Source organism: Sphaeramia orbicularis, chromosome 12 (assembly GCF_902148855.1).
Source record: "Sphaeramia orbicularis chromosome 12, fSphaOr1.1, whole genome shotgun sequence".
Classification (NCBI taxonomy): domain Eukaryota; kingdom Metazoa; phylum Chordata; class Actinopteri; order Kurtiformes; family Apogonidae; genus Sphaeramia; species Sphaeramia orbicularis.
This window is the reverse complement of record NC_043968.1, coordinates 38,466,406-38,493,986: the sequence shown is the minus strand read 5'-3', so window position 1 is coordinate 38,493,986 and position 27,581 is coordinate 38,466,406. Positions and strand designations below refer to the sequence as shown.

Genomic DNA, 27,581 nt, shown 5'->3' with positions numbered 1-27,581 from the left:
ACAAAGTCTGAAGATGTGAAAGACCTCATAAAAGTCTACGACTGCATACAGATCCAGTTGGGCAGAATTAAGTAATTTCAGCTACTTCCTTAATCTTAATATGCATTGTATCTAAATACACTGATAAGTATGACATCTAACAGACCATACAGTATAATGCAGTATTGAATTAATGCTAACATTAGGAATGTAGCTAAGTTATGTTAACAGGCCAAATGCAATAAAATAAGGCAATGGCTACTGCCACAGTACTGTCGCACAAAATATCAGTTTGTCTATTGCCACAGAGCCAAATGTCTAGTCAAATGTTAGCATTTGTACTAGAGCCAATCATGGATACAGTTACATGAACTCATTATCCTCTTGTTACTACAGTACTGTGGTGATATATGGCGTATACTTCAGTGCATTCATCTGTGTGTTTTGCTACCACAATACTGTGACAATTGATGGAAGAAACGACAAATTAGTGATAGTATATAGTAGTGTTGTAGTACTCAAGTCCAAGACTGGTCTCGAGACCATTTTCTGTGTTCTTGGTCTCATCTCGGCCTTGACCCTTCAAGGACTCGGTCTCAGACCACAGTGGGAAGAGAAGGACTTGTAATTTCAGAGTGAGTCCTCGAGACCAACAGATTTCCATTCCATTCCGTGTCAGCTGCTGGTGTAGTCCAGGGTATACCTACTTATTTTGCAGTCAGCATTGCGTATACTCCCTTTTAAATCCCCTCTGATGTGCACCATTCCACATCTGAGTGAAACTGCCCATTTTTTCCCCTAGGATGGTGAAGCCATGACTTGCCCTACTCAGCCTCTAATTGGCTAGTACTCACTGCCTTCACTTATTTGATTGGTTAACTTTAAGCATAGGACTGATTAGCCAATCAGAGGCAGAGAAGGGTCATTCCAAGGAAAACAGTGCTAACTAGGGCTGGCTACCTCTGGAACCTGATTGGATACCTCAGGTGCTAGTGCCACCCTAGTTGACTGACAGGTCACTGCACATCTTGTTGAAAGCTGCACGATTATTGGAAATTCGAAAGAGAAAGGCAGAATAAATGTCTTTCAACTTGATGATGATTAGTATCAATGGCCCACCTACTTCCAAGTTTAATCCTAGAAAATATACAAGGACCTGGTTGCAGAGTCACACTGCTGCCTCTTCTGTGAGTTCTACACAGTGCAGTGTGAAATCTCCTGCAGAAAGCAAATCTGTCTGGAATATACTGTAGTATGAGCAAAGGTTCGAAACCCAGTACTGTGTGTGTAAATACATATATTTTTGTTCATTGTTAACAAAGTATTGTTGATTTGTAACATTGTTTTGTTGAATGATTTAAATTAACATGTTCAAAACAAAGCATTCATTCAAAATTAATGATATTCAATATTTGTAGTGATATTTATATTATCTAACAAAGACTACTCCTATAAACAATTTCCAGTCTATCTTAGTCTGTAGGCCTAACTGTTGATTATTAACTGGCATGATATTTAATCATGGTTATGAAAATAGACTGTTTTTTATGGTCTTGGTCTCGACTCGGTCTTGACTCCTCAAAGACTCAGTGGTTACTCGGTCTCGACTGCATTTGAAAACCAGTGGTCTTGGTCTCGACCCCTCAAAGACTCCCCATCACTAGTGTATATTATAGAATAGGAATTATTGTTGTAAATGCTCTAGATGTTGTTTTATGGTGTTTTTTGCTGTATGCAGCCAGTGAGATTGAGGCTGGAGAAGGTGGGCGGAGCTACTTTGATAAAGGAATGGTATACCTCATGGAATATTCTCATATTAAAATCTGTTGACTTATTTGTTCGTGTGACTTCATAACCACAACTGCAATAGACCTGTTTATTAGAAAAAAAAACTATAGAAATAACTGACACAGCAGGTGAGCAAGCTACTAATCAAACATCAATCAATATTGGAACTGTATGTCAGATGACTCCACAATTTTATTAAGGGGGTAGTTAATATTGACGTTACCACCAAAGCAGTCAAATAGAAAATCATTCGGTTATTCCTGTAAAAACACTGACTTTTTTTGGTTTGCTTTTTGTAGCAGCTGTCAGTGGTATTTCACTTTGGTTTCAGTTTCAAACTTTTATGTGTAATGACTCTTAACCCTTTTATGCATTAATTGTGAGAACCTTGGTCAAGATTTTTTTCTTCAGTGTTTTTATTCCTCCTTAGGCATGAAAAAAACAATGCGATCAAGGTTTTTTTCATTTCTGTGGAGTTACAAAAATATCCATGCATTTAATTTTTGAAGTAAAGAAACATGTTTAAAACCCAATATCAGAGAGGGATATGAAAACAATGAAATAAAAGCATGTTTAATGCTGCTAATCTGATGTCTTCTCACATTTTAACGTATTCTAATGCTATTAATTCCTCACTTCATCGAGATAATGTGCAAAAAAAACCCTTGTCTAACAAATAACAATTGATTTACACTCAAACATGTTAGTGCAGATCAGGTTTATCAAGAACAGCAAAGTTACAGTAATGGTATGAATATCGGGATATGAGATGATGCATAAGTGTCCGCTGTGTTGGCTGATATGGAACTAAAACAACTAAACCCATTAATATACAAGAGAACAGCTGGAGAATAACTGTCCACTGGAGTGACTTATGCATGAAAGGGTTAAGTTAGTGCTAATGTTGTATGATGTCTGCTGGCTGTTGTAGAGTAGTAACTTCTTCATACAAGATAGAATATTAATGGCGTGAAAGACTCTTATGTCACTGCTGTGTCATTTGCAGCATGTTTTGTGAGCCTACGTTGTCCTAAAATCAATGAATGAAGGTGTAAGAGACCGTGTCAACCCTTTCAGCTGTAAATGTTTTGGCGTTCCCTTTCATATTCCAAATTTAGCCACATCATGTTTTGTTTTCATCTGAGTGACTCATTAGATCATTCATTTTGGCTTTTTGCCCTACGGTGAGCTGCACTCTTCATTCGATGTTTATGCAGGTTGTCAACACCTGACAGTGAACGAAGTCAGCCTGGCAGTTGGTTTCCCTGATCAGTCTGGACTGTTGGCCCACAGCTGAAGGTCAGAGTAGGGCAGCCTCCCTAGCACACAAACAGCCTCATTCACATGAAAAATCAGGCCAATTTAGGATGAGATTTATGGAGAAACTAGCAGACATCTGGAGGAAGCCGACTCAAGTCCAATTAGATAGAAATTAAAGGATTGTCAGCCTGTGTGAAACTTGGGAGGAGGAAGTGTTTTAGTTTTTATGTGCTTCGACTCTTAGAGTTTTTTGTTCAAGATATACACTACCAGTCAAAAGTTTGGACTCACCTGGTTTTTCTTTATGTTCAGAGCTATTTAGATTGTATATTCTCACTGAAGGCATCAAAACTATGAATGAACACATATTGAATTATGTAGTTAAAAAAAGTGTGACATAACTCAAAGCATGTTTTATATTTTAGATTCTTCCAAATAGCTACATTTTGCTTTTATTACTGATTTGCATATTCTTGGAATTCTCTCGATGAGCTTCATGAGTTAGTCACTTGAAATGTTTTCCAACAGTCTTGAAGGAGTTCCCAGTGATGCCGAACATTTAACGTTTAAATGAGAAGGTGAGTCCAAACTTTTGACTGGTAGTGTAGTTTTTTTTTTTAACTCTTTTTTGTTGAAATTAGAACAATGACAATATAAAAAAGTCATCTACAGTATCCAATATATGTGATGTCAGAACAGGAACACTACACCTGCACTCACATGTACACACACACACGTAGAAAAGGAGTGGGGGTGTCTGCCTACTTACTTAATATTAATGTCATCTATAAATCTGCCAAATCGAATAAAATAACTTCACGTTATCTTTTAGTGAAAATGTGATTTTCTCCAAATGTGTTATAATATCATTCAACAGAGCCTGATGAGTTGGAGGATGTTTGTTCTTCCAGTTTAACAGAATAAGGCGTCTGGCCAGTAGTGTCACAAACTTCAAAACAACTTTCTGTTTAGTACTAAGGTCCACTCCTGTTGGTTCCACTCCAAACATTATTGTTATTGGGTCTGGAGGGATCTGTCTCTTAAAAATCTTAGACAAAGTCTCTAAAGTTTCAGTCCAATAGGTAGTGATGTTGGGGCATGTCCAGAACGTGTGTGCCAGTGAAGCTGAGCTCTGTCCACAACGATCAAGATATTTTTTCTTACAAAAGTCCATTAATTTGCATGGAATACAAAGATCAGATTCAGTTTGGTGCAGCCTTGGCCTTTGCATAAACTGATTCTGCATTATTCTAAGGTCAGAGATGAAGCAGTAACATTCAAATTATCTCCATGTCTTCAGCGTCTCCTATAGTCTGCAGTTACACATTAGTTTTGTATTATGACACTGTCTGCGCCTTTCAGTTTTTTGTTTTTTATAAACCTGAAGTCAAAGAGGAACATGACCTAAGTCCTGATAAATTTCCACCTGCTCTCAAGTGTCACCATTCATGCATAGATTTCCCTCTTTACTTACAAAGATGAAGGAAGAGCCCACAAAATGGTTGTGTGTCTTGGCTAAGCTCTTTAACAGAGACAAAGCGATTGTCATTTTTTCTCCTAACACCAGCTAATTCCTTTAAATGTCACAGGAACACATTCAGTTGGTGTTGAACAGAAGCATTGCTGTCAAACCTGCTAATGCTGTTTGTCCCTGGGGTATTCCCTTTCTCAAACTGATCCCACAGTTTATCCTTAGTACATTTTTTTCACTCAGGAAGGTTAAATTCAGCATTCTAGCTGTGCAAGGTCCTTCCAGCTTTGTATTACTTTGTTCCTGTATTTTTCTGGTTTTCACGTGGCAAAATCTGAAGTACTACAGTGCTGAGTCACGGAACAACAAAGCCTTGAGACCAACACTTTTTCACAGGCTGTTCCAACAGAAATGCAGACATATTTTCTGACACAGGTGGATTTGACTTTTTGTCTCTCTCTTGCTTCTTTCACATGTGGTTATTGTATTGGCCAATACTGCACAGTAGTGCCTTTAACGGAAAAGTAGTTTTCTGAACAAATGTGGATATTTCTGCACACTCCCTCTTGGGATAAATAACAGCTTGTTGAGTCAAGGGTTATCAGTTGCAGATGGCTGAAGACAATAAACATGATCAAACATGGGGGTGGGTGTTTTGAGGCAGTGTATCTCAGGCCAAGTCATGTAATGACACATGACGGATTTTCCTTGCATATATTGTTTTGTGCTTGTTTTTTGTTTTGTTTTTTCATCAGTTTGACCTATCGTATAAAGCTGCCTTATGATTAAGTATCCTCATTCATAAGAAGAGGCACAGCTTCTTTACCAACTATGAACAATCTAACTCGTGTAATGAGATGTGTGGGCTGCCCCTCACTATTAATGGCTTCTATAAATCACCTATTTATCTTTGTGGCACTAAGCTCACTACTAATGCTGAGTCTCAGCCTTTCTCTCTCTCTACAGTGAGCTCCCTTCAAGCTACCCTGTCCAGTAATCTTGATTAATTCTGTTTACCTCAGTGCAGTCATTATAGAAAATGGCCCCTATAATTTTAGCAGACACTGTCTTGGAGTCGAGAGGTTGACCTCGATCTCGGTCTGCTCTTTCTTCACAAGGTTACCTGCATTCAGAAAGTTTGAATAGAGAAAAACAAAATACTCTGTTGTATGCATGTTCTGTGGTTTAAGATTTCGTATTTTGTTACCTAAGCTCTTTTCATGTGTATCCACGTAGATTACAGTAAAATGATGTAGTTTTAAAAAAGAGAATATTCTGGATAAAGGATAAAAAAAAAAACCTATCATGGCTGCATTTCCATGATAATTACACGTCAGTAAAGATAATATAGGATGACACTTGGAGCAGCGATCTCCTGAACAAAGGAAAATCACTGCAAATAATGCCGAATGCACTCCGACACCATATCTCCATTTGCCTAATGATCATGCAGAAGAGGGTGCCACTCCAACTACAATGCTGCCTGATTGTATAGTCCTTAGCACTACCAGAGATAGCTAGTGCTGGACTGGCTTACTTCATATCAGTTGAAACTCTCTTACACAAAGATAATGCTTCAAAGAGAGCATTTATTCTTATATAATTATTCTGCTGCCGAGCCCCCCTGTTCACCTTATCCACTCACACATCACAGATGGAAAACAGGGGAGAACTACTCATGTGGTCCAGGCCACTTTTATGCCATTTGCACAGTTTAACAAAGGTCATTTCATGTCTTTGATTAGGCATTTTGATGGCTTGCCTGTTGTAATGTGTGGGGAAAAAAAAGAACAAAAAGGTGGATTTTAATGCTTTTACACTACAGCAAAGCAATGCATATAGTAATTTTTTTCTCTGTCGGAGGTGATCCATCTCTATAAGGAGGGTTACTCAGAGCTCAGTGTATTCAATTTCAGCTAATGATACGTTTATTTTTCCTCACAAATCATTGAACAAAAAATGGATACAACAGATTAAACTGATATTGTCCTATATAATAAAATGTGAAAGTCTGTATTGGTCCTGTAATAGACACAAGGTCATACAGTGGCACATAGAGTTAAGGTTCTAATTATGTGTCTGTACAAATAACTAAAAAACATGTTTCACTGGCATGCTTAATTTACGTTTGTAGAGCTCAGTATTTTCTGTAATGTAGTATATGCTCCAAGCCACATGAAAGATGAGAAAGAAATGGAAGAAAGTAAAAAGGGAAATCCTTGGTGTTTGGCCCTGCCACTCCCTCCTACACTGATCTCAAATGGAGCTCTGTAATAGACCAATTTCAGTTCTGCCTGGAGCAAACCTGTGCCTTTATTCATGTGCTCTCTGGTCTCTTCCTCTTTGGCTAGATTGCACCCATCTCTGCACAGGCACAGGGAGAGAGATCCCCCACCCTGGTAGGATAAAAATGAAAGAAGATGGTAGAGCCGTAAGGACTCTGGATAGGCACAAGAGAGAGCCCACATTATGGATGATAATGGACTGTTTGTACGCCCGGCTCCCTGCCAGCCCCATATTGTTCATTCCCTCCACTCCCACGACACCGCACCTCAGTCCAAGGTCACAGGGGCTTAGCTGGCAAGACCAGGCCCATGCTTACAGTATCTGGGTCCCCCTGGTGGAGCAGAGCAGGTCCAATCACAGTGAGATCTGAGGTAATACGCACTGCTTCATTCGGCTGCACATACAGAGAAAGAACAGAGAAGCACAAGAGCACTGTGGATTGGGCTTCAGAGCATCGGAGGAGAAAAAACCTAGGTTAGTGATATTGAAAAGCTCTATTTATGATCCCAAAATAGAGAGACAGTGTGTAGTCACTCATATACAGTTACTGTTGTGTAAACAAGGTGCAAGAGGACTTGGGTGAGCGTTACAAATCACATAATAACATTTATACCCGCTACATTCAAAGTAGTTGTACCTCATAAAAGCAACACACTGGCTACCCTTTAAAAGACACTAAAGCTCTTATTAAAAACTGCTATAAAACCCTTTAATCCTGATTCATGTGTGCAAATACATCAGTATTTTAAGGTCCTGTAACAAATGAATGCATTTTCTGGTCATTATTTTTTTCTGTAGAGAATTAATATTAGGTTGTTGGATTAGCGTTTATGAAAAATATTGATTTTGTATTGATTGACTGATTGCCTGATTTATTCCTTTAATAATAGTTGCATGTTTACAGTACTTGAATGGGTAAATGTACTACCAGCAGATGAATTTAAATAACTGGGAGATTCATCATAGAGCAGTTATCTATTTCCACAAGGATTTTAAACACATACCCAGCAACAATATTGTATGACATTATTTAACATGTAAGATGCATGCAATAAGACATGGCATTGTAAATTATGTTAACAAAGGTAACAGAGCAGAATGAGGGTGTAGATTATCATTTTAAGTAGGAATAACTAATCATAAAGAGTGTTTTTATGGTACACTAGCATCTTGTGTATAATAAAAACATGGCTTTCGAGGGTTACATAATTTGATTATGAAGAATTTGTTGCATTTTCCTAGTAGTAGTTGTAGGAGAATGTTTTTTAGTTGTGCTCTGTATTTGTGAACAGCTTTAGAAAGCCAGTTCCTGCCAGCCTCTTATTGTAACCACATGAGTCCTGCCTGATATGGAGTTGCTCAGAGGGGTTTGGACAGTGTGCTTCAGCGTGCTTTGACCTCTGCTAGGCTCTGGAGTTTGTCTCTGTGTGGTGCCAGTCGGTCGTCCTCCTCTCTGTCTGATCAGATTGGACCACTGTTGAATGACACAACTGTATACTGGTGCCCAGTTGAAGCTGACTGGCATTGTGATCGTTCCAAATTGGCGCTCCATAGAGACGTCTCACTGGGACAATATCCCCCCAATCCAGCTCCACCTCCCAAATCTCCTGCTGGTTACCAAAAATAAGAATTTTCACAGCAGCCCATCCTGCCTCACATTGTCACCTCTCATGATTTAATTCACCAAATGGTGCTTATGTGTAGTTAATTAAAAAGCTAAATCAAATTGCCAAGATGCTTTTGTTTATTAAAATATTTTAAAAATCAGGCCAGAACTGTCAGGGTGGTAAACAGTGAAAGACAGTTGATTGTTTTAGTTATGCCTCATTTGCTCATAATACATATTGAGTATAACGCAGCAGTTAAAACCTTCTCACGAGCATCGCTACATAAGGATGCGGAGCCCCGTTGGACTTCCTCTTTGTGATGGTGCTGAGTAAAGCCAGCTCTAGTGTGTGTCTATCTAACCTGAAAAAAGCGAAAGTGAAATGCCCCAGTATGGGTTGTTGTTAGGGACGGATGTCAAGAAGGATTCAGCACTGGAGCTGGCAAGCGCTGACATGCCATCCTCCATAAGAGGAAAGTAATTGGCCTCCTAATTGCTCTCAGAGGCATGTTTCAGAGAGCCAGATCCTGGTCCTGCCTTCAGCCCCAGTACAAGTCTGGTGTCAGCCCTGTGTAATCGGACCTGAACACGAGACAAGAAAAGAAAATGGTTCTTCCTTTTTCCTCTGGCGTCTTCCTTCCTTGGTATTCTTTTAAACTCCAGCAGCCCTGTCAGTTTACGTCTGCAGCTAAGTTGGTCTCCCTCAGGGGGCACTCTGTTCTCCAGCCAAACACTCCAGTCAGTGAACTGTTAAATCAGACTTGGATCAATAGCACCTACATTTCCACTGCTGTATTAAGCGTTGTCACTGGAGACACACCTGCATGTTAACATCATTTCTTATTGTCTCTCAAAAACATACAGGTAAATTAATCTGACTGTTTTCTTCAGGTTAATTAGAGTAACACTGCATTAACGTAACTGTATCATTACAGTGCAGAGTAATTGTGATATATCCATTCAGACTTGAAGAATATCTTTGATCTGTAATTTATTTCTAGTCAACAAGCACACATATTTTACACAGTTTCTAATCCTCGTTATTCTGCCTTTTTACAACAGCTGATAGTTCTGTTATCTGTTAGTGATCCCATGGCTTTAGTCATCGTCTGTATGAGTAAATTTTTAATTAGAATTTTCACGTGAGCTTCACTCCTGTTTGGGGTGGAAAAAGTGTGGATTGAGCAGCTGTAAATGGGGGATCTGAGAATTCAAAAAGCTCAGTGACTCATGAGAAGCCATGTCTGTGACGTTTATACAGGGAGGAGATTTCAATTTGGATTTAGACAGTGAAATTGGATGTGTATAGGGGTTGGGGCCTGGGCCTGATCGCCTCTGACAGGGTGGTGTGTCAGATGCAGTTCTTCACAAAATCCACAGATTGGAATTAATTTAGAAAAAATGTGTGGCAGATCTGAAGGCAGAAATAATCTGAAGTGTTGTGTAACTGGGTTGATGAGGCCAAACGTTCACATCTTTGAAACTGAATATCAAATAATCAAAAATTTGTCATTCTGAATTACAAATATTTGATTTAAGTGTTATAATAATGTTTTATCAATGACTTCTCCTCAGAATATACTGCTACCATGTCTAAATAGTGAAGAAAATAAGTTAATGATTATTCTAAGTGCAACATTTTATATTTAAAAAGTCACTTCATTCTTATTCTGTCACTCAGATGAATGCTGATGTTTGGTGACATGCTGTTCTCCACAACTCAGTGGCTTTACATGTTAAGTATTTCAACCTTTTAGCATAAACTCCCTCTGAAGTTGAAACTCACACGGTCCATCAATCTTGGTCAAGAAGCAAATCTAACAAGGCACTACATATTCTGTTTTCTTTCAAATTGTCAGTGTGAATTTTTATCAGTATACAACATAACACAAAGTAATTGTTAGGCATGACTATTTCACAATTACATCTTGTTGTTTTTAGTTTTCTATAGTGTAACTAAACTGCATATAAAATGGTCGCAGGATTCTTCAGAACCATGGACACCTCCAAATGCTAAAGAACAGCCTTTATGATAAATGCACATGCTCGTATTTGCACCTAATTACAAGATGTTCCCTAAATAATTCAGAGACTTAACTTGATTCCATCTAACAGAGATCCCATAGGCCTAATCTTTTATCACATAGTCAAGAAGTACCCGGAATTCACTGAAGCGATACTTGGACATGGAAGCGTGGATGCTACGCTGCTGACTTGGCCACTGCCAGCAGTGATAATTATCATGTGGGCTCTGGGAGCAGGAGGGGCTTCTCTGTTGTTGCCTGGAGGTACCTCTACAACAGATGTTTTGTTCTGAGTCTTGTCTGACAATAGTGGGATCACACAAGACTATGATTTGGTTTCCCAAGTGTCAAGACCAATAGGTTGGGGGGATCACACCTGAAAGTGTTAGAAGGTATTAAGTTATGCTTTTTAAAAATCTACAGACTGACATATCTATCTATCTATCTATCTATCTATCTATCTATCTATCTATCTATCTATCTATCTATCTATCTATCTATCTATCTATCTATCTATCTATCCATCCATCCATCCATCCATCCATCCATCCATCCATCCATCCATCCATCCATCCATCCATCCATCCATCCATCCATCCATCCATCCATCCATTGATTTCACAGGAAGTACAATGTGTAATAAACAATAAAGCACATTCTTTTTCTTTTTTCCCCCTCGCCACCTTTCCAGAACACTAATACAATACTTTTTGTTTAACATACACATACTCTCTCTCTCTCTCTCTCTCTCTCTCTCTCTCTCTCTCTCTCTCTCTCTCGCTCTCTTTAGATAGATAGATAGATAGATAGATAGATAGATAGATAGATAGATATCAGTGACATGCAGGCAGGGGAGACAGAGCCTCACCTTTCATCATGAAAAGAAAATGATGAAATGAAATAAATGTTAATATTTGTCTTACATATATATATAGTTACACATGTGTCTTTATTGACATAAATGAGGTCTATTACCAAGTTAACGTGTCTTGTGTAAAGTGCTGTACAGAAGCATGTGACAACTGAGGAACTAAAGAATGTAAGGAAAAACACAGACACCACTTTACATGTTATCATAGATGTAGATTAAGCGAGACTGTTAGAAAGGTGCACATTATGTTACGTTTCATGCGAACTGTAAACTGTATATTACTTTACTTACAGGTATCTTATATGTTGCACTTATAATCAAGGAAATATAAGTAGTCAAACTTTGTAAAGGTCAAGTGTGTAATCCTGAGGCAGTTTTAAGAGACTCAAACTGCATAAATGGAATATATTATTCTTAATTATGTCTTCAGTATTGTATAATCACATTAGAGTAAGAATCCTTACCTTGGAATGAAATTAACTGGCAAAAACAAGCAATTTAAAGATATCACCTCAGGAAACTGAAGTGTAATTAAAAATGGCAATCATGTAATTAAATCAGTATTTTTTTTCTATTAATCTAAAATTAAAGGTTAGAGCCAGCCCTTAACACTAGAACAAATACATCTCACAAGAGGAAATGTTCTGCCCTCTCCAACGAGGCAAAATGCAGTGAAGCAGTACATCAAAGGGTCAGCAAACAGGACAAACTGTAAGCACTGAAGCATTTTCCCATTTTCACCTGCGATATCACCATACATCTGTCTTTGAGCTCTATTTCTGGAGCATTCAGTTTGCACTTTCAAGGATGAACTTGATTATTCATGTGCATTTTCAATCCAATTTTGTGGTCTATATTGATATGACTGCATCATATAATAATCTACTGACCTGATGCTCACAGGAACAGAAATGTCTCTGATCAGATTCATTTTGCTGGTCAAGTACGTGTAATATGAGGGTTTCTGTTGGTTAAACCTAATAACACCTATGCTGTAGCCACATCTGAGCTGTGGAGATGAGATACAGTATATCAAAGCCTTCGAAAGAAAATGTTGATATTACGGACACAGGTGCCCATAGTTTTTTCTTTTCCTCTGTAGTACTGGGGCATTTTCACAGCCTAAGACCATGGTAATAACAGAGCACCTTCAAATGAGAGAGCCTCACCTAAACGAGAAAATCAAAACTCAAGCTGTAGTGTCAGACACACCTGATAGCAAATGATAATCTGAAAGATATTTGGTCACAGTGGCTGTTTATTTCAATGTCACACTCACAATGTTATCTGTCAACCTGCCACCACTGTCAATGAGTTGAGTCTCACTCTTCAAGCCACCCTGCTATAGAGTATGATTTAGGAAGGCTGTTGTGTTAAATGATAGTGCCAGTAAGATTCAATCTAACAGCTCAAATGATGGACAAGGATAGTATCTGTTAGTTTGCAGTCTTGTCACTACCCCTTTCAAAGGTTAAATTCCTGTTCACTGGATCTTTACAGCCAACTTTGATTTCATTATTTACTTTGTGTAACTGAAAATTTAAATGGAAACAGATAAATACTAATTTTGTGACAATTATTGAGCAAGCGGGACATGAGTAGTCATGCTGTTTTTCAAACAAAGTGCGTTGGTGGTAATATTGTGAAAGGCTGTAGGCGTACGAAAGGGTGCCCAGTAGGGGGAAAGGCTTTCAAATGGAGGGATGAAGAGAAAAAACAAAAACATCAGGGTGTATAAGAAACTAACATGAAGAGATGGGAAAAAAATAATAATAAAATCTCAATCAGGAGAAAAGTCAAGACATGAATATAAAAGCTGGTGTGTGAACCTTCATATCTTAACACTCAAATCATTATTCAGTCTCCAGCTGCTGCCAAAATCTATTCACATCTGCTGTTAGTGGCAAATCGGTAACACTTGGACTGTTATTTCTGAAGCTGAATTTTTGCCACCTTCCAATCCCGCTCTCACATCACTCTGCAACACCTTTATCAGAGATGCAAACTATCAGACTTGTGCATCTATGAGAGAGAGAGAACCAGTTTAATTCTTTTTACCACCAGGACCTGCCCTATGGGGGAAGGCATTTTAGTCTGTGTGTTCAGAAAGGGTGCAGAGATCCTCGGAGTCAAATGTAAAATCAGACCACCAATTTATTGAAAGTGTCAATTAGAGTCAAACGGTGGGTGTACATGGTGAAGAAGTCCTGGATGAGCTCATTTATTCTATCACTTAAATGAATGCTGACGTTTGGTGACCTACAATTCGCCCCATCTTATTGGCTTTACATGTTAAGTGTTTCAGCCCTCTAGCATAAACTCCTTCTGAAGTTGAAACTCACACTGTCCATCAATCTTGGTTGAGTAGCAAATCTAACAAGGCACTACACATTCTGTTTTTTCTGAAAATGTCAGTGCCAGTTAAAAATTCATACCGGTGAAAAAAAGTTAGAGGCAGGCCAGAGGCAAGTGCTGCGTTGCAACTACTTAAATGTACCAAAATTCCTCCTTGTTCAAAATTGAATGTGACTGACCTTCTCATCCCTTTTTTCCTCTATTTATTCTTCGTTTGTAATTATTATTATTATTGCTATTATTACTATGAATTGAAACTCTGTCCCATGTGAGTCTACTTTTTTACGTGCTTTATTATTACTCTGTCATTACACTAATTTATAACTTTTATCTATTCTTATTTTTCTATTCTTATTATTACTTTTCATGTCATTTATAATTATTATCAATTCGCTTAATTACACACCAATACATCTCAATTAACTACACACACACACACACACACACACACACACACACACTCACCTATAAATAGCCCTCTGTTTGCACTCGTCTTTGTGTCATTTAATGTCTATTAACTATTCTGTCTTGTCTGGTGTCTATGAACTTGTATGTCTTGAAGTCTATGAATTAGGCTAGTATGCCGCAAAACAAAAAGATTGAACGTGATCTTTTTCAAGAGACAAATCACATAGAATGACATGTATTAATCTCTGACTCAGTGGGTGCTTCTTGTTTGAGCGGCTCTGAGGTAGTGTCATCAGTATAACACGCACACACTAAACAGAATTAAAAGGTCAGCTGCCATGTGAAAGAGCACTTGAGGTGCTGTCTGCTTGTGAACAACATTAACAGCTCAACAGCAGTGTCTTTTTACAAAGGAACAAAGGAGAATGGCAAAAATCAGTGACCATAAATAATAATGAGGAGCCGCAATCATGGAAATCACAGTTTCCTAGAATTCCAAACATTTACTCTCACCGTTCATTCATTTATGCTCATGCGAAAGAGCATTTTTTATTTTTCGCAGGACTGGGTGATTTTGTATTTAAGAATTACTTTGTGCCTTTTGGTGATATTCATTCTTCAGACAGTATTCCCACCCTGATAATTTACAGTGATAAAGCGTGTCAATTGTGATGTGTAGCCAGGCCCTGCGGGATGCAGGGTGTTGCAGAGGTAGGCGTGAAACAGTGGGCGGGAAGAAAAAGAAGAAGAAGACACGCTGGAGGGTGGAAGCTAAATAAAAACTTAGCTTATAGGGCATTCTGTTTTATGTGGCTCCTCTACCAAACCACAATACGTCTTATCGTTCTCATCACAGTTAGGTGCAAAGATAAAATACCGAAAGAATTCATCATCAAAAAAATGTATGTTAAATTAGACAGATAAATATGGATAAAACACATGGCTAGGGGTCTCTCAAATAAAACAAGAATAAAAGATGGAGTAACAGATGTTATCAGAGTAATGGGGAATGTCAGCCAGTGTTCACCACTAATAGTGATGAAAATATAGCCTGTCTGATGTGACTCAGGCAGAATTCATGTTTTCAGATAATTCTCATTGCGTAGCATGTTTTCCCAAGTGGTATGGCGTTTGTGTTGCATTATTTCATTCTGAGGAATTAGCAGCAAGTAAAGAGTAAAAGCAAGTAAAATTACAGACTCTTCATAATGTGATGTAGCAGTTCAGTATTGTAATGCAGAAATATCATAAATTGTACCTTATAAACTGATGTACCCATATTTTTTGGTCACAAATTGATGTGTCAAAACACAAGACAGCTGTGTGTAATGTAGCAGAAACCACATGTCCTCATGCCTAAATGAATGAGCCAGGGTGATGGATTACCACCCTTACAACCAGTAGGACTGGTTGTTTTAACCATCAAAAAACAACCGACCTGTATTGTAGTTTTTATGATGAGACTAGGCTGGCAATAAACCACTGTCGGCCACAAAGTTAAGTGCAGATGCTTCCCTCTTTTCTACTGATAGTAAGACCAACTCCACCCAAAATGTTTTAACAGCCAATTGAAGAAAAAATGTGAAGTTCTCATTTATTTTTTACATAAAGTAAGTGTCTATTCCCTTTTGTGTTTTTTCATGGGGTTATCTAACACTATTTCCTCTCTGCTCTATTCGGGGAAAAAAAGATGCCAGTCCTCTCTATTCATCACCCTGCTCTAATCATCACTCCCTCTGCTTGACCATTAAATTACTATCCCTTACTTTCAGCCCTCAGTACTTTGCTGCTCCTTGCGGTTGCCAGGCAGTTTTCTCTGTAGGGTGACCCAGGGGGCAGGCAGTGGTCGAGCAAATAGCCTCCCTTTATCTGTATGACTCACCTACCAGTAGTCACACCATGGCCCCTGGCCTCAACTCCTACATCAGACTGATTCCAACAGACACAACTCCCCAGGCACTGCTATATTGGCCTCAGCTCCAGCTACCTCCCCACTGCCTGTGGCAAAGTAAGCACGCAACCAGAGTTAAGGGTCTGTAAATGTGGAAGGTAAGCCCTCAAGTACCTTTGAATACTATCAGCCTAAACTTATCCAAAGAAAGAGAACCAGTGGGTTAGTACATAACAGTTAGTATTTTATCAATCCCAAGATAAATGGGAGAAATTCTTTAACAATGTATGTATGAATGAATGTGCTCTGAAAGTCAGCCAATTACATGCATTCCTGTCTGATCCAGTTGTTAGAATGATACGTTACCATTATATATTTCAGCAAATCACAGAACTCTAAAATGTCAGTGTAATATGCCATTGAAGTTGCTCTTTTCCTGAATTGACAGGAGGTAGAATAAGGTAAAAAAAAATAAAAAATTCAGCTCTTTGCCAAGACTACAGTTCAGATACTGATTTATGTTGGTTTTTGGATTAAGGCAGTTAAAAAAAAAAAAAAAAGGGGGGGGGGGGGGGGGTAAGTAGTACTAAATGCATTGCGTGTGTGTATGTATATACTGTATATACATGTGTGTGTGTGTGTGTGTGTGTGTAAGACTATCCCTGATGTCTTTTCCAAAACCTAACCAAGTCATCAATGGCATATGAACATAATTTCTGACAGATATGCTGAAAAGTGCTATGAACCACTTGTAAATGATGATGTTCATAAATATTTAGGTCATAAACTTTGAGATTGAACATGAAATGTATTTGTTCTGTTGTTAAGGGCAAATTGTGTTAATGTATGATCTGAACATTTTATTCTAGTGAATGTGTTGAAATGCCACCAAATAACTACAAAACATAATTATGGAACCTGTCCCTTGTGAGAGGGACCCAGCAATGAATATATAGAAACAGTAGACTGTAAATGAAAGCTGATGTCAGCAAAAACCATGTATAACTGTTGAGTTTTGATTTAATTTGATTTTTATCTTTGACAAGTAGTGAATGTTTTAGGTGATACTGTCTTTATTTATATCAGTTCAGCTATCAATTATATCAATATCAGCTAAATTATAAGAATATAATTGAGAATATATACATTATTATACATATACCAGCCATATTAATTATACGTGACAGTAATTATTAAAATAGCCTATGATTATACACAAAGAAATCGGCATTGCGTCATTCTTAATTGTGATCATTATATTAAATGTACACTTTCTGTCTGTAAGATCCCAGTGGATTATTTACCCTTCGCTGTGCTCCACATCCCCAGCCCCTCATTTAACCCCAGGCTGACAGACCCATTTTCCAGCGGGTATGTCGCCTTGCAGTTTTAGTCATATAAATAGACTGAATGTATCCACCAACAACCCAGGGAGTATGTCAGACCTACGTTATATTAGGAACAAGGGGTGATGATAAGAGCTGGTGCGATCTGGAGCCCTTGCATCTCTGTCTGGCTGACAACAAGGCTGTTTTTTTCTAACTTTCCTTAGTGCTCTGGGAGCAGTAATTGAAAATAGGGGAATCTTTGTGTGCAAGCTTAATAGAGCTGTCCTGCCCTTGCTGCAAAGCGGGGTTAATAACTTTTTCCAGTTCCATTACCCCCTGAGATTGGCTTCAGGTGAGTAAAGAGCCTGCACTGGACAAGGGGAAGTGGCCAGGGGGCCTTCTCAGCCTCCTCTTATCTCTGTTCACTGCAGGCAGCTCACCTGACAATCTTTAAGGTGTCTTATTATATACATAAAAGACTCCCCCCTTGCGTGTATGTGCGTCCACGCAGTCTGGAAATACCATCCTCTAGCAAATGAGTGCCCAGCAGATGGTGGTGGATACTTGACTGACAGCCTGTAATTAATGTCCCAGTTCACTAACTCATGTCGTATAAAATGTACTTTGTCTCCTCTGAAACTACCTCTCTGAAGTTTAGGGGCTGGTAGACTTGTACTTACATGTCAGTGCAGTGGCGTTTATTAGGCTAAAATGATTTGATATTTGACATGTTATGGTCAGAAGTGAACTATGTGAAAGTTTTTATGAAGCAGCTGACATAAAAACTGGTTTGCTATCAGTTCACTGGTGAAATGTTGTGATTTTCTCTGAGGCAGAGACAGAGAGGGATGCAGTGCACAGTGGGATCTGGAGTTCATCCCATATTGTGCACAAATATTTTTTTGTTCTATTAGAATGATGCAGCAGACCCATTGGTTATGTTTATATAATAAGTCAACTTTTGGCTCATGCAGCCTTTGGCATTGATTTAACTTTTGAGTTGTTTCACTACACAGACAATTAGTCTGAGCCCATTTAATAAAGATGTGAATGATCACTGCTGGCCTATAAAACATGGAATTCCTTTGCAACTGTCACCAATTTGCTGAATATTTCCCAGGTTCACTGTAATGGCGCTAATAGTTTGATGTAATGCTCTATTATGCATGCAAACACAAGCTTTAATTTTCTTTGAATGCTTTTCTGTGCTATTTATTGTAATTAGACTGTTACACCCATCGGATCAAAACAAGTGTCTCTGCTATGATTATTACTTAATCCAGTCATGTAAAACTACTAGAAAATGATTACTTTAGAATCAAGGAATCCCCCGCATTAAACTGTAATCAAACCTGCAAATTGTTTAAAAACCTCTAAGCAACTGTTCACCAGTAAATTTCTAAGGCTGTCAAGTGTTTCAAGGCACATAATATAACTTCATTAGCATTTCATAGTTGTGAGGGGAGTATGAACAACTGATTATGGATCCAAATGAAACATTTTTGACTTTTTTCTGGTTTGTAGTTCCCTAAGACTCAGGAGCAGTGCCATGAATTAGTTTACATGTTTAGATAAACCACTGCCCTATTGATTTGCAGTATTGATCTTTGCACGGTGGTAGCTTTTATGTCTCTCATTGTATTTTGTTTGTCTGTGGTGAAACAACTCTTCTTGTCTCTTGTCATTTTTCTCCTCTTAAGAGTGAAAATGCGGCAGTGTATTAAATTACTTGGCCTGTAAATGGGCTCCCAAATCTTCCATATGTCAGTTTTATGGAAGAATTGATTTTGTATCATAAAACTGCTTAATTATGTATCGATGTGAAGTTATTTGACATTGGTTCAATTGCAGTTTAATGATTTAACAATAAACCTGTCATTGTTCTTTTTTTTTTCATTATATTTCTGAAATTTCCATCAAATTAATTGTACATTAACTTGTTTTATTTATTTATTTGTTTGTTTGTTTTATTCTCATAGAGTATAAATATCTCCCTCATGGGAACAGTTAAAGAATGGCTGTAATTGCAGGAAATGGTTTAAACACATGCTTCTTTTTGATCTTAACTGAATGAGCTTCAGGCAAAGAAATGATGTCTTATTAATTCCAATTATGTCGATTTTATACTCTCATACTTTTGTTCGAAGTCTGCCTTTTTACTGTCAGGTTGCTGCATACTTACTGTATATTCAATTGGTTTAAATTAAGCTGACACATAACAACTGCTGCATCATCTTGCAATCATTAGCAGATAATTCTTGATGAAGGGGGGTTTAATTGGCGATTTGCTGGGTGATTAACTCATGAAACCCAGTAAAATGACAAGAAGGAAGCTAAGAAGCTATTGTCTTCTTTACTGTACCTTACAGTGAGCAATAACATGTAAATGAGATTGAATATGAAGACAAAATCAACAACATTAGTCTTGGGTTGTGCTGATTTTGGCTGCCTTCTGACATCCTCAAACAGTGTGAGATGTAACACCCGGCATACTGAGGGAGCTGGCCAAAACTGGAACCAGTGGGGAGCAAAGCAATCCACATAACACCAGAAAAAAAATGGGTAAAAAACATCACTTTCATCTCAGTATCAGTCCTCAATCTATCCATCATATTTTGCATATTTGAGTCTGTTAAACTGCTATAGTAGGCACATTATGAATACACAGATTAGGGAGACAAGAATCAGTTTAAGCAAACCAGGGAGGAGGGGGAAAAAAAAGATAATGATGATGGAGGAGATAGCAGGATGGATAGAAGGAGGAAGAGAGTGACAGAGCTGACCCAGTTTGAGAGGGAGAGAGAGAACACAAGAGGAAGATGGAGAGCGAGGTGATAGGAGGAGCTGTGTGCCAGCGTCACCACTGTGGTTGGGGACCTGCTGGGCCATCTGGCGGCTCTGTAATTGGGTTGGGGTTTTACACCTGAGCGGCACACCTCCAAAGAGAAGGTTGGAGCAAAAAGAAAAAGGAAATAGATATTTTGTTGCACCATGCAGTGTACTGAAGGTGGGGAGGCCGGCGAAAGTTATAGTTTGTTTAAAAGGTGCCACACCAATTGATACAGATATTTTTGTTTCTTTATTTTCAGTTGTGCTTTTCTTCAACACCTTCAACTCCTATCACCCACATGTTACAAGATCGGAAGATTTAATGTGACACTTAGCCAGTAGAGCGGAAAGGACATTGTGCAGTGTGACTGTAAGAGGAAACAGCAACCATTTTGTGTAATTATTTAAAGCTCTCCTCCAAGGGGATCACAATAGTGACAGGTCTGATATTAACTTTGTGTTGCAACAAATATGCAGTATGATTGCACAGTGATGACAGTGCTCAGAAAGGATAAAAGGTCAGCACAGCTCTTGGATTTCTATGAAGGCAGAATAAGCCATGAAGGGCTCCAGATGAGGCCGGCTCTTTAAGTGGACCACCTGCTGTGAGGTATTGCAGGCTATGAAGATAATGCGGAAGTTGTCATCTTACGCTTGAATGAGCAAGTAGTCATTAAGGTGCAAATATGAGCTGAATTAATGTTTCATTTTTGCCAGAGTTGTGAGTCCTAATGTGAGAGGCATAACAGACTCCATGGGTGGTTGTCTACACACACGGCTTATGTACAGTTTTATCTTTCTTGACATTATACAAGGAGATTGAGAAGCAGCAGGCTGATGTGATCTCGAAGAAAACTGTGTGATATCAAAACACAAAACTCATCTCAAGGTACAGAACGCACATTATTTCATTCAGATACTCACCTCATTCTGTATAGTTAAACAGTCTGAAATTTCCTTTAACTGTTTACATAAAAATTGCATTCACTATCTGATGAATTCTTCAGGGTAATTGTCTTTTCAAAATGCATTACAGATCCTGAGCACAGTGAGACAGGTTTGTATTTGTGTCCCTCGCGATAAGACATAAGATCACTTTGAAATACTGAGTGTAAGCCTGTTTCTCCCCCTCACTCAGGGCATGATCAATGCTTTTTCTATAGAAGATGCCTCCCACATGCACTCTGCACATCATCATTGTGCTCCCTAAAAGTCCTCGCCTGTGTTGAAGTATCTCTATCACTGCCAAGCGTGCCTCTCAATGGCTCAGCCCCCACACTAACCTTGCAGCATTTCAAAAGGGAGACCAAAGGGAGGCTGAGCGAACATGGACATGCGTAGGTGTCCATTCAGTCAGGGAGGTGGGGTGGGGGGCAAAGTAACCAAAGACTGTTTTTTTTCACAGAAAGAGCGGGCTCGTTGCCACAGTTAAGCTGAAGATAAATTATATGTAATGAATTTTTTTTTGCTTTTGTTGTGTTTTTGTATAATTGCTTTTCAACTTTCTTCTTCCAAGTATTTTATGTGCCAGGTAACAACATGACGCATCTTGCTGTTAAGAGAAAAGATGTTGTTAGAGAAGTGTTAGCTAAGTGTTAAAGCTGGAGACTGCAGTGATATCATGTTTTCACAGTACATTTGGAGACAGTAGCAGGCAAATGTGATGTGGATGTGGGCACAGCCTCATGCTAGCAACACACCAAGTTTTAAACTTTATTTGAAAATGATTCACCCAAAGATTTGAAAGATTTTAGCAGCACAGGGCAGCTGATCGTGCTTTACTAACATCTGTGTCCATGAATGAGATTGTAATACAGATAGTATGTTGTGTAGACAATTATGCATAAATATATATCACACTCAGGAATTGTGCAAACTAAGAAACACATGAATATAAAAATAGATTTGCAGCCATGTTTGGATTCCTCTAGTACAGGGATGTCAAACTCATTTTAGTTCAGGGGCCACATTTAACACAATATGATCTGAAGTGGGCCGGAACCAGTAAAATAATAACATAATATATATTTTAAAACATAAATGTAATAACTCCAATTTTTTCACTATGATTTAGAGTGAAAAAAGTAAAATTACATCAAGAAAATGTTTGCATTTACAAACTATCCTTTAAAGAAAATGTGAAAAATATGAACAACCTTGAACAAACTAAAATTTATTAAGAAAAAAAAGTGCAATTTTAATAATATTATGCCTCCGCGATCTACAAAGGCACAAAACGTTTAATAACAGACATAATATTATTTTTAAAAATTGCTCTTGTCTTAAAACGTTTCATATTGTTCATATTTGTTCAGGCAAGGATTGTTTGTAAATGTAAACTTTTTCTTGTAATTAAACACTTTTTTACCTAAAACAAAGAGAAAAATTTGGAGTTGTCATTATTTATAGGTTATTATGATATTATTTTACTGTTCTGACCCATTTAAGATGGAATTGGGCTGAATTTGGCTCCTAAACCTAAAATGATTGTTAATATCTTAAGTGAAATTTTTGCATTTCACAAATTCATCCCACGGGCCGGATTGGACCCTTTGGCGGGCCGGATTTGGCCCCCGGGCTGCATGTTTGACACCTGTGCTCTAGTAAAACAAAAATATGTGTGGTGCCTTCACTATGAACACAACTGAAAATAAATGCTGTTTTGTACAAAAGTAAAGGCTAAAAAGAGGATGGAGCTTTAATGCATGTTCCCAACAGGATCTGGCAGGTCCCATTTCAAGCCCCCTGTTGTCACACACACTTCCCCTGTGGTCTCAGGGCCCAAAGTGACTTTGCTTCTCACTTCCAGTCAGCTTGACCCGATGGCTCCTGGTGGCTCTGGTGATAATTTCCCCATCTTTTTTAGAGCTGGCCAGTCTAATTGGCCACTACCAAGCTGTGCTTTCTTCTATCTCAGTAGCAAAACATCAGCATGAACCTTGCTTTTGCCTAGCTTTGTTTCACATCCTCTGTGATTGAGTACTGCTGTTTTGGTTTCATAACATAAAAGCCAAATAAACATGGCTATATTGTATGCAATTATTTTGTTGAACCAGATAGGGTCATCATTTCAGGTTGGGCAGAGCTATTTTCCCACTACCAGACAGAGAGAGGAAAACAAATCATTTACTGTACATTTCCCATCATTTTTTATAAGAAATTGTCACAACACACCTCCAGTTTGACACTGTTAGAGCAAAATGTGGGATTGTATAGAAATGTTTTCTCAAGGATAACGTCTAATAATACCTGAAAATCAGCAAACTTTTCTTTTTAGATGCCATGCAGATAATCAAGGTTGTTTTGACTCGTCTGCTGCCAATACCAGCAGGTGGAATGACAGGTTATCAAAGTCTACCCAATTACAGAGCTCCTTGTCAGTCTGTGAAACTTTTGTTTATGAGACTTGTTTTGTAATTGGGAGACATGAACAAGCAGTTATTGAACCAAGGGTTGTGTTAAGAAAAGACTCTCCACTTAAGAAACCATAGAAGCATAGAGTATGTGTTTGTTTTTATTAAAGATCACTTGGAGACACATACATGTAACTCATCTACTGTTTAAAAGCTGATCAGGACTGAGGCTTAACAAAATATGTGTGGATTATGTAACTATTAGTGTGCCCCTCTTTCGTCCTCCCAGCAGGTGTTTGTATTTGAATGTGAATACCCATATTGCCTCTGGTTCTTTGATGTTTTACCTTGTGAATCTGTCCCTCTTGTGTCTCATTAATTATTGCTGTTCATCATCCATCTCCTCTGTTATCCGTTTACAAAAACTCATTTGCTGTTGGTGGAGAACATAGCAGTTTACTGTTCATGTATGTCTGTAGAATATCTCAGCATTTGCACTTGGATCAATTCATGTCGCTTTCTTCGATGCAACAAATCCATTATATTACTTTCACAGTTTACAGTGTACATACTCGGTATATGCTGCCACTTCCTTTTAATATATCTATTTCTGCAAGCATTTATGTGCACATACATTATATTGTGCCAGCATACATAGATCATACTGCATTGGAGACCACCGCTGCATTACAGCTCTCACTAAGAGCTCTGAGCTTGCATACATCCACCAAGGTCCTGCAGTTCTATAATTCAATCAAACACCATATCTCGCAATGTTAGTGGAAAAAACACAATTGTAGGTGGTGTAGTTTTTGCATAATCCTGTCGACAGACAACGAAAAACAAACAAAAATAAATCATAGCTGGATAGCATGGATATAATGGCATTTTCCCCCTCTGATTAAATGCTAACAGTATTTCTTATTCTGTGTACAGTACCCAGACTCTGCACAGTGACCGTAAATATGAATCTAATCTCTTTGGTACGTTGCAAATTTAGCCTCTGAGTGCCTAAACTTTGTACTTATTCACTAGATATTCACTCGTAATACAATTCTCAAGGTTCAGATGAAACATCCGAAACCAAAGATCAGGTATGAGTGCACAAGGACATTGTTTATTGAGTTTTCTTTTTGCTTGAAAGCATTAGATTTGAAAATGTGGTATTTGTACTTCTGCAGAAAACAAAATATTGTCCCACATTATTTGGAACTCACTGCCTTGTATCCAGCAACAGTGGCTATGTTCCAGCTGCTGTGATACAGAAATATTTGCAAGTCATTTCCTTCAAGCTTCTCAGAAACAATTATTATTTGGTGGCCAATTGATTTTTTTCTGATGAATGTCTTTTGTTTATAAAACCCACTGTCTGTGTTGTTACTGGCGCTACTCTTAATAGCAGCAATAACCTAGATTTCATAGAAATAGGTTTTTGGCTGGAAAGTTGCCAGATTGATTTTTTCCAGAATGATCAGAAAATCTTTTTTTTTTTTTTTCAAACTTATTTTATTAAGGTTTTTTTTTCAGTCACAGGTTACATGTGAACAACACACCTTTGTATGTGAAAGGATATGAAGTCGATAACCTAAGTGACAACAATGTATAAAAACAAAATAAAACAACCTCAACAAAGAACAAGACAGACAACAAACAAACAGTACCCCCATTAAAAGAACACAATTATATGATCCTATGTAGGGCAATCAGTGTAAACATGGTTCATCTCAGTGTTTAACGTGACTCATTACTCACATAATCTCAGGCTCCTGTATGTTCACTAGTAAATTAGGTTTAGCTCATTTTAGTCCAGCGGGGCAATGGCCACATATGTGAATACCAAAGACACAACTAATCAATCAGGGATAGCAGGGAAATTTAGATCTCTAGCATATGATCAGAAAATCTTGACAGTCAAGACTAAGGTAGCAAGGAGCATGCTGAACAGAAGATAAGAACCTAAAAGATGATGATGGCAGTTGGTTTCTAAGATGCGACTGTGAAGTATCAGAGATCATCTGTTATATCATTGTTAAATAAAATAAGGGCTAATAACTTGGGTTTCTCTTTTCCTTGGTGGCCCCAAAACTATCCCTACACAGCTGAATTGTATTAGAAAAGAAATAATTTGTAGATTGCTCTGCAGAAATTCAGTCTAAATTGCCCCCCTGCCCTTGCAAATATAATTTTACACATTGAAAGAGACCTAATTTGAAGTTTAGCTCTCTATCTTTCTTCTCCTTCATGTTTTTATAATGTCACCACATTTTTCAGCTCTTAGACATTTAGGAACAGATATCATTGAAGGCAATTCTATGGGTAACATTTTGGATTTTTCAATTACCTGTAAATCTCTCTGTACCACTGTGTGTCCTTCGGGAAACAAAACTACAGTATAAATACGGATATATGAGTTTAATAACCACTGAACTCTGGGAAGGAGTAAGTATTAAGCCATCAACCTTTACAGTGTGGAAAAACGCTGCTTTGTTGTTGTCATTACCCTCTTCGCTATCGCTATGGTGACAAAGCCAAATTATCAGTTATACAACAGTGACCAATAAATCATTGCTGCATGAGAATTGTCAAATCCCAAAGAAGCGTCAAATTTGGTACAACTAAAATGAGTTGCTGTGCTTTCAATAGTCTATATATTTTTCTGTTTAAAATAGTGTAAGCGCGAGTGAATCCGTAGGGTCTGAATGATGTATTGTGTGTGTCTCTTATTACTGTCCTCAGGCATTATTGAAATAATGTGGAAAGTTCATGTGGAACTAGTGCCTTGAGTGAGTGCGAGGTGATGACTAACATGTTCAGTGACAAGGCTACCGCTGTGATATACAGTACATTACACAGCTCTGCACATGTATGGACACATGAGTGCTTTGAGACATGCAGAGCACAAACACAGTAAAGGCACAAGTTAACACAGATCATACATTGTTTCCTTCTCCCCCGCACAAAGACCGGAAGGTAAAGTAAATACACCTGCCAGCTTGTGCGTAAGTGTGATAAGACAGGGCATGAATAACTCCTCAGCAGTGAAACATGTATTCTGCTTATGGCTGTTAAATGAACAGAATTTCAATTAAACCAGTAACAGTGCTGAGATTTACTGCATGAGCTATATGAGGGTAATAAATAAGCATTTTATCTCTGTGCTGTGATGCTAATCCGGAGTTTAAGCGGTGAGTGAGTAGCTTTGTTCTGAATTCAACGCGCTGTCCAATTTATTCTGGACCCAGCTGATGTTTACTCAGGCTGAGCCAGCAGCTGCTCACACGGTCTGCGTCAACTCAGTCATCTGACAAAGCCAGAGCACTGCTTTTGACATGCATCTGTCACAGCAGCAAAAAATAAAAAAACTCTAACCCTCTCTGTCCTCTTTCCTTCTCTGTGTCCAGCATCTGCCTGGCTGCCCATTATCGCCACAATGAATGAGAGTCGAAGAGAAGCACTGGCGGCGCCAGCCACCACCGCCTCCTCCTCTGTGGCTGGCTCCAACACCACCAACGTGGCTGGTCCCGGGACTGGAGAGAAGGACGAGGCCTTCTCCAAGCTGAAGGACAAGTTTATGAATGAGCTGAACAAAATCCCATGTAAGTTTGCATCAAAAGTGACGTATCAAATGGTGAACAAACATTGAAGTCCAGCAGTCTGGGTTTCGGCTGTGACCACATGACTCACTGACGCACTGGTGTCTTGCAATGATTTTGTATCATCATGAAACATTATCAGTCAAATGGAACATGGTAATATTCCTCTGTAATAAGAAGCAGACTGAGAGACCCTTATAGTAAGGGAAAGATCTCAATGATATATAAAAAATTCCAATCCAATTTTATTTGTAAAGCACTTTAAAATAACAGCAAAGTTGGCCAAAGTGCTGTACACATTTCCAATAAATAAATATACATATTACTAAGAAACAGAACAATAAAAAATACAATAAAACCACGAACAAGACAATACAATCCACATCTCATACTTGGTTAAAAGCCAAAGAGAAAAAATGGGTTTTTAATCTGGATTTGAACACATTTAAGGAGTCGGCTTGTCTGACGTACAAAGGTAACTCATTCCACAGTTGTGGGGCAGCTACAGAAAAAAAACAATCAACTCTTAGTTTCCTCTT

At 38.3% G+C, this 27,581-nt stretch overlaps 1 protein-coding gene across 2 annotated transcripts in view; it reads left to right on the top strand.

Moving 5' to 3' along the window:
- syt1a (synaptotagmin Ia) overlaps positions 1–27,581 on the top strand; it is a 218,795-nt gene that overhangs the window by 133,266 nt on the left and 57,948 nt on the right. For both annotated transcript variants that reach the window (XM_030150191.1, XM_030150192.1), the window contains exon 4: positions 26,851–27,045. In XM_030150191.1, the coding sequence (XP_030006051.1) occupies positions 26,880–27,045 (166 nt within the window). In that variant the 5' untranslated portion in view covers positions 26,851–26,879. The remainder of the gene's footprint in view (positions 1–26,850; positions 27,046–27,581) is intronic.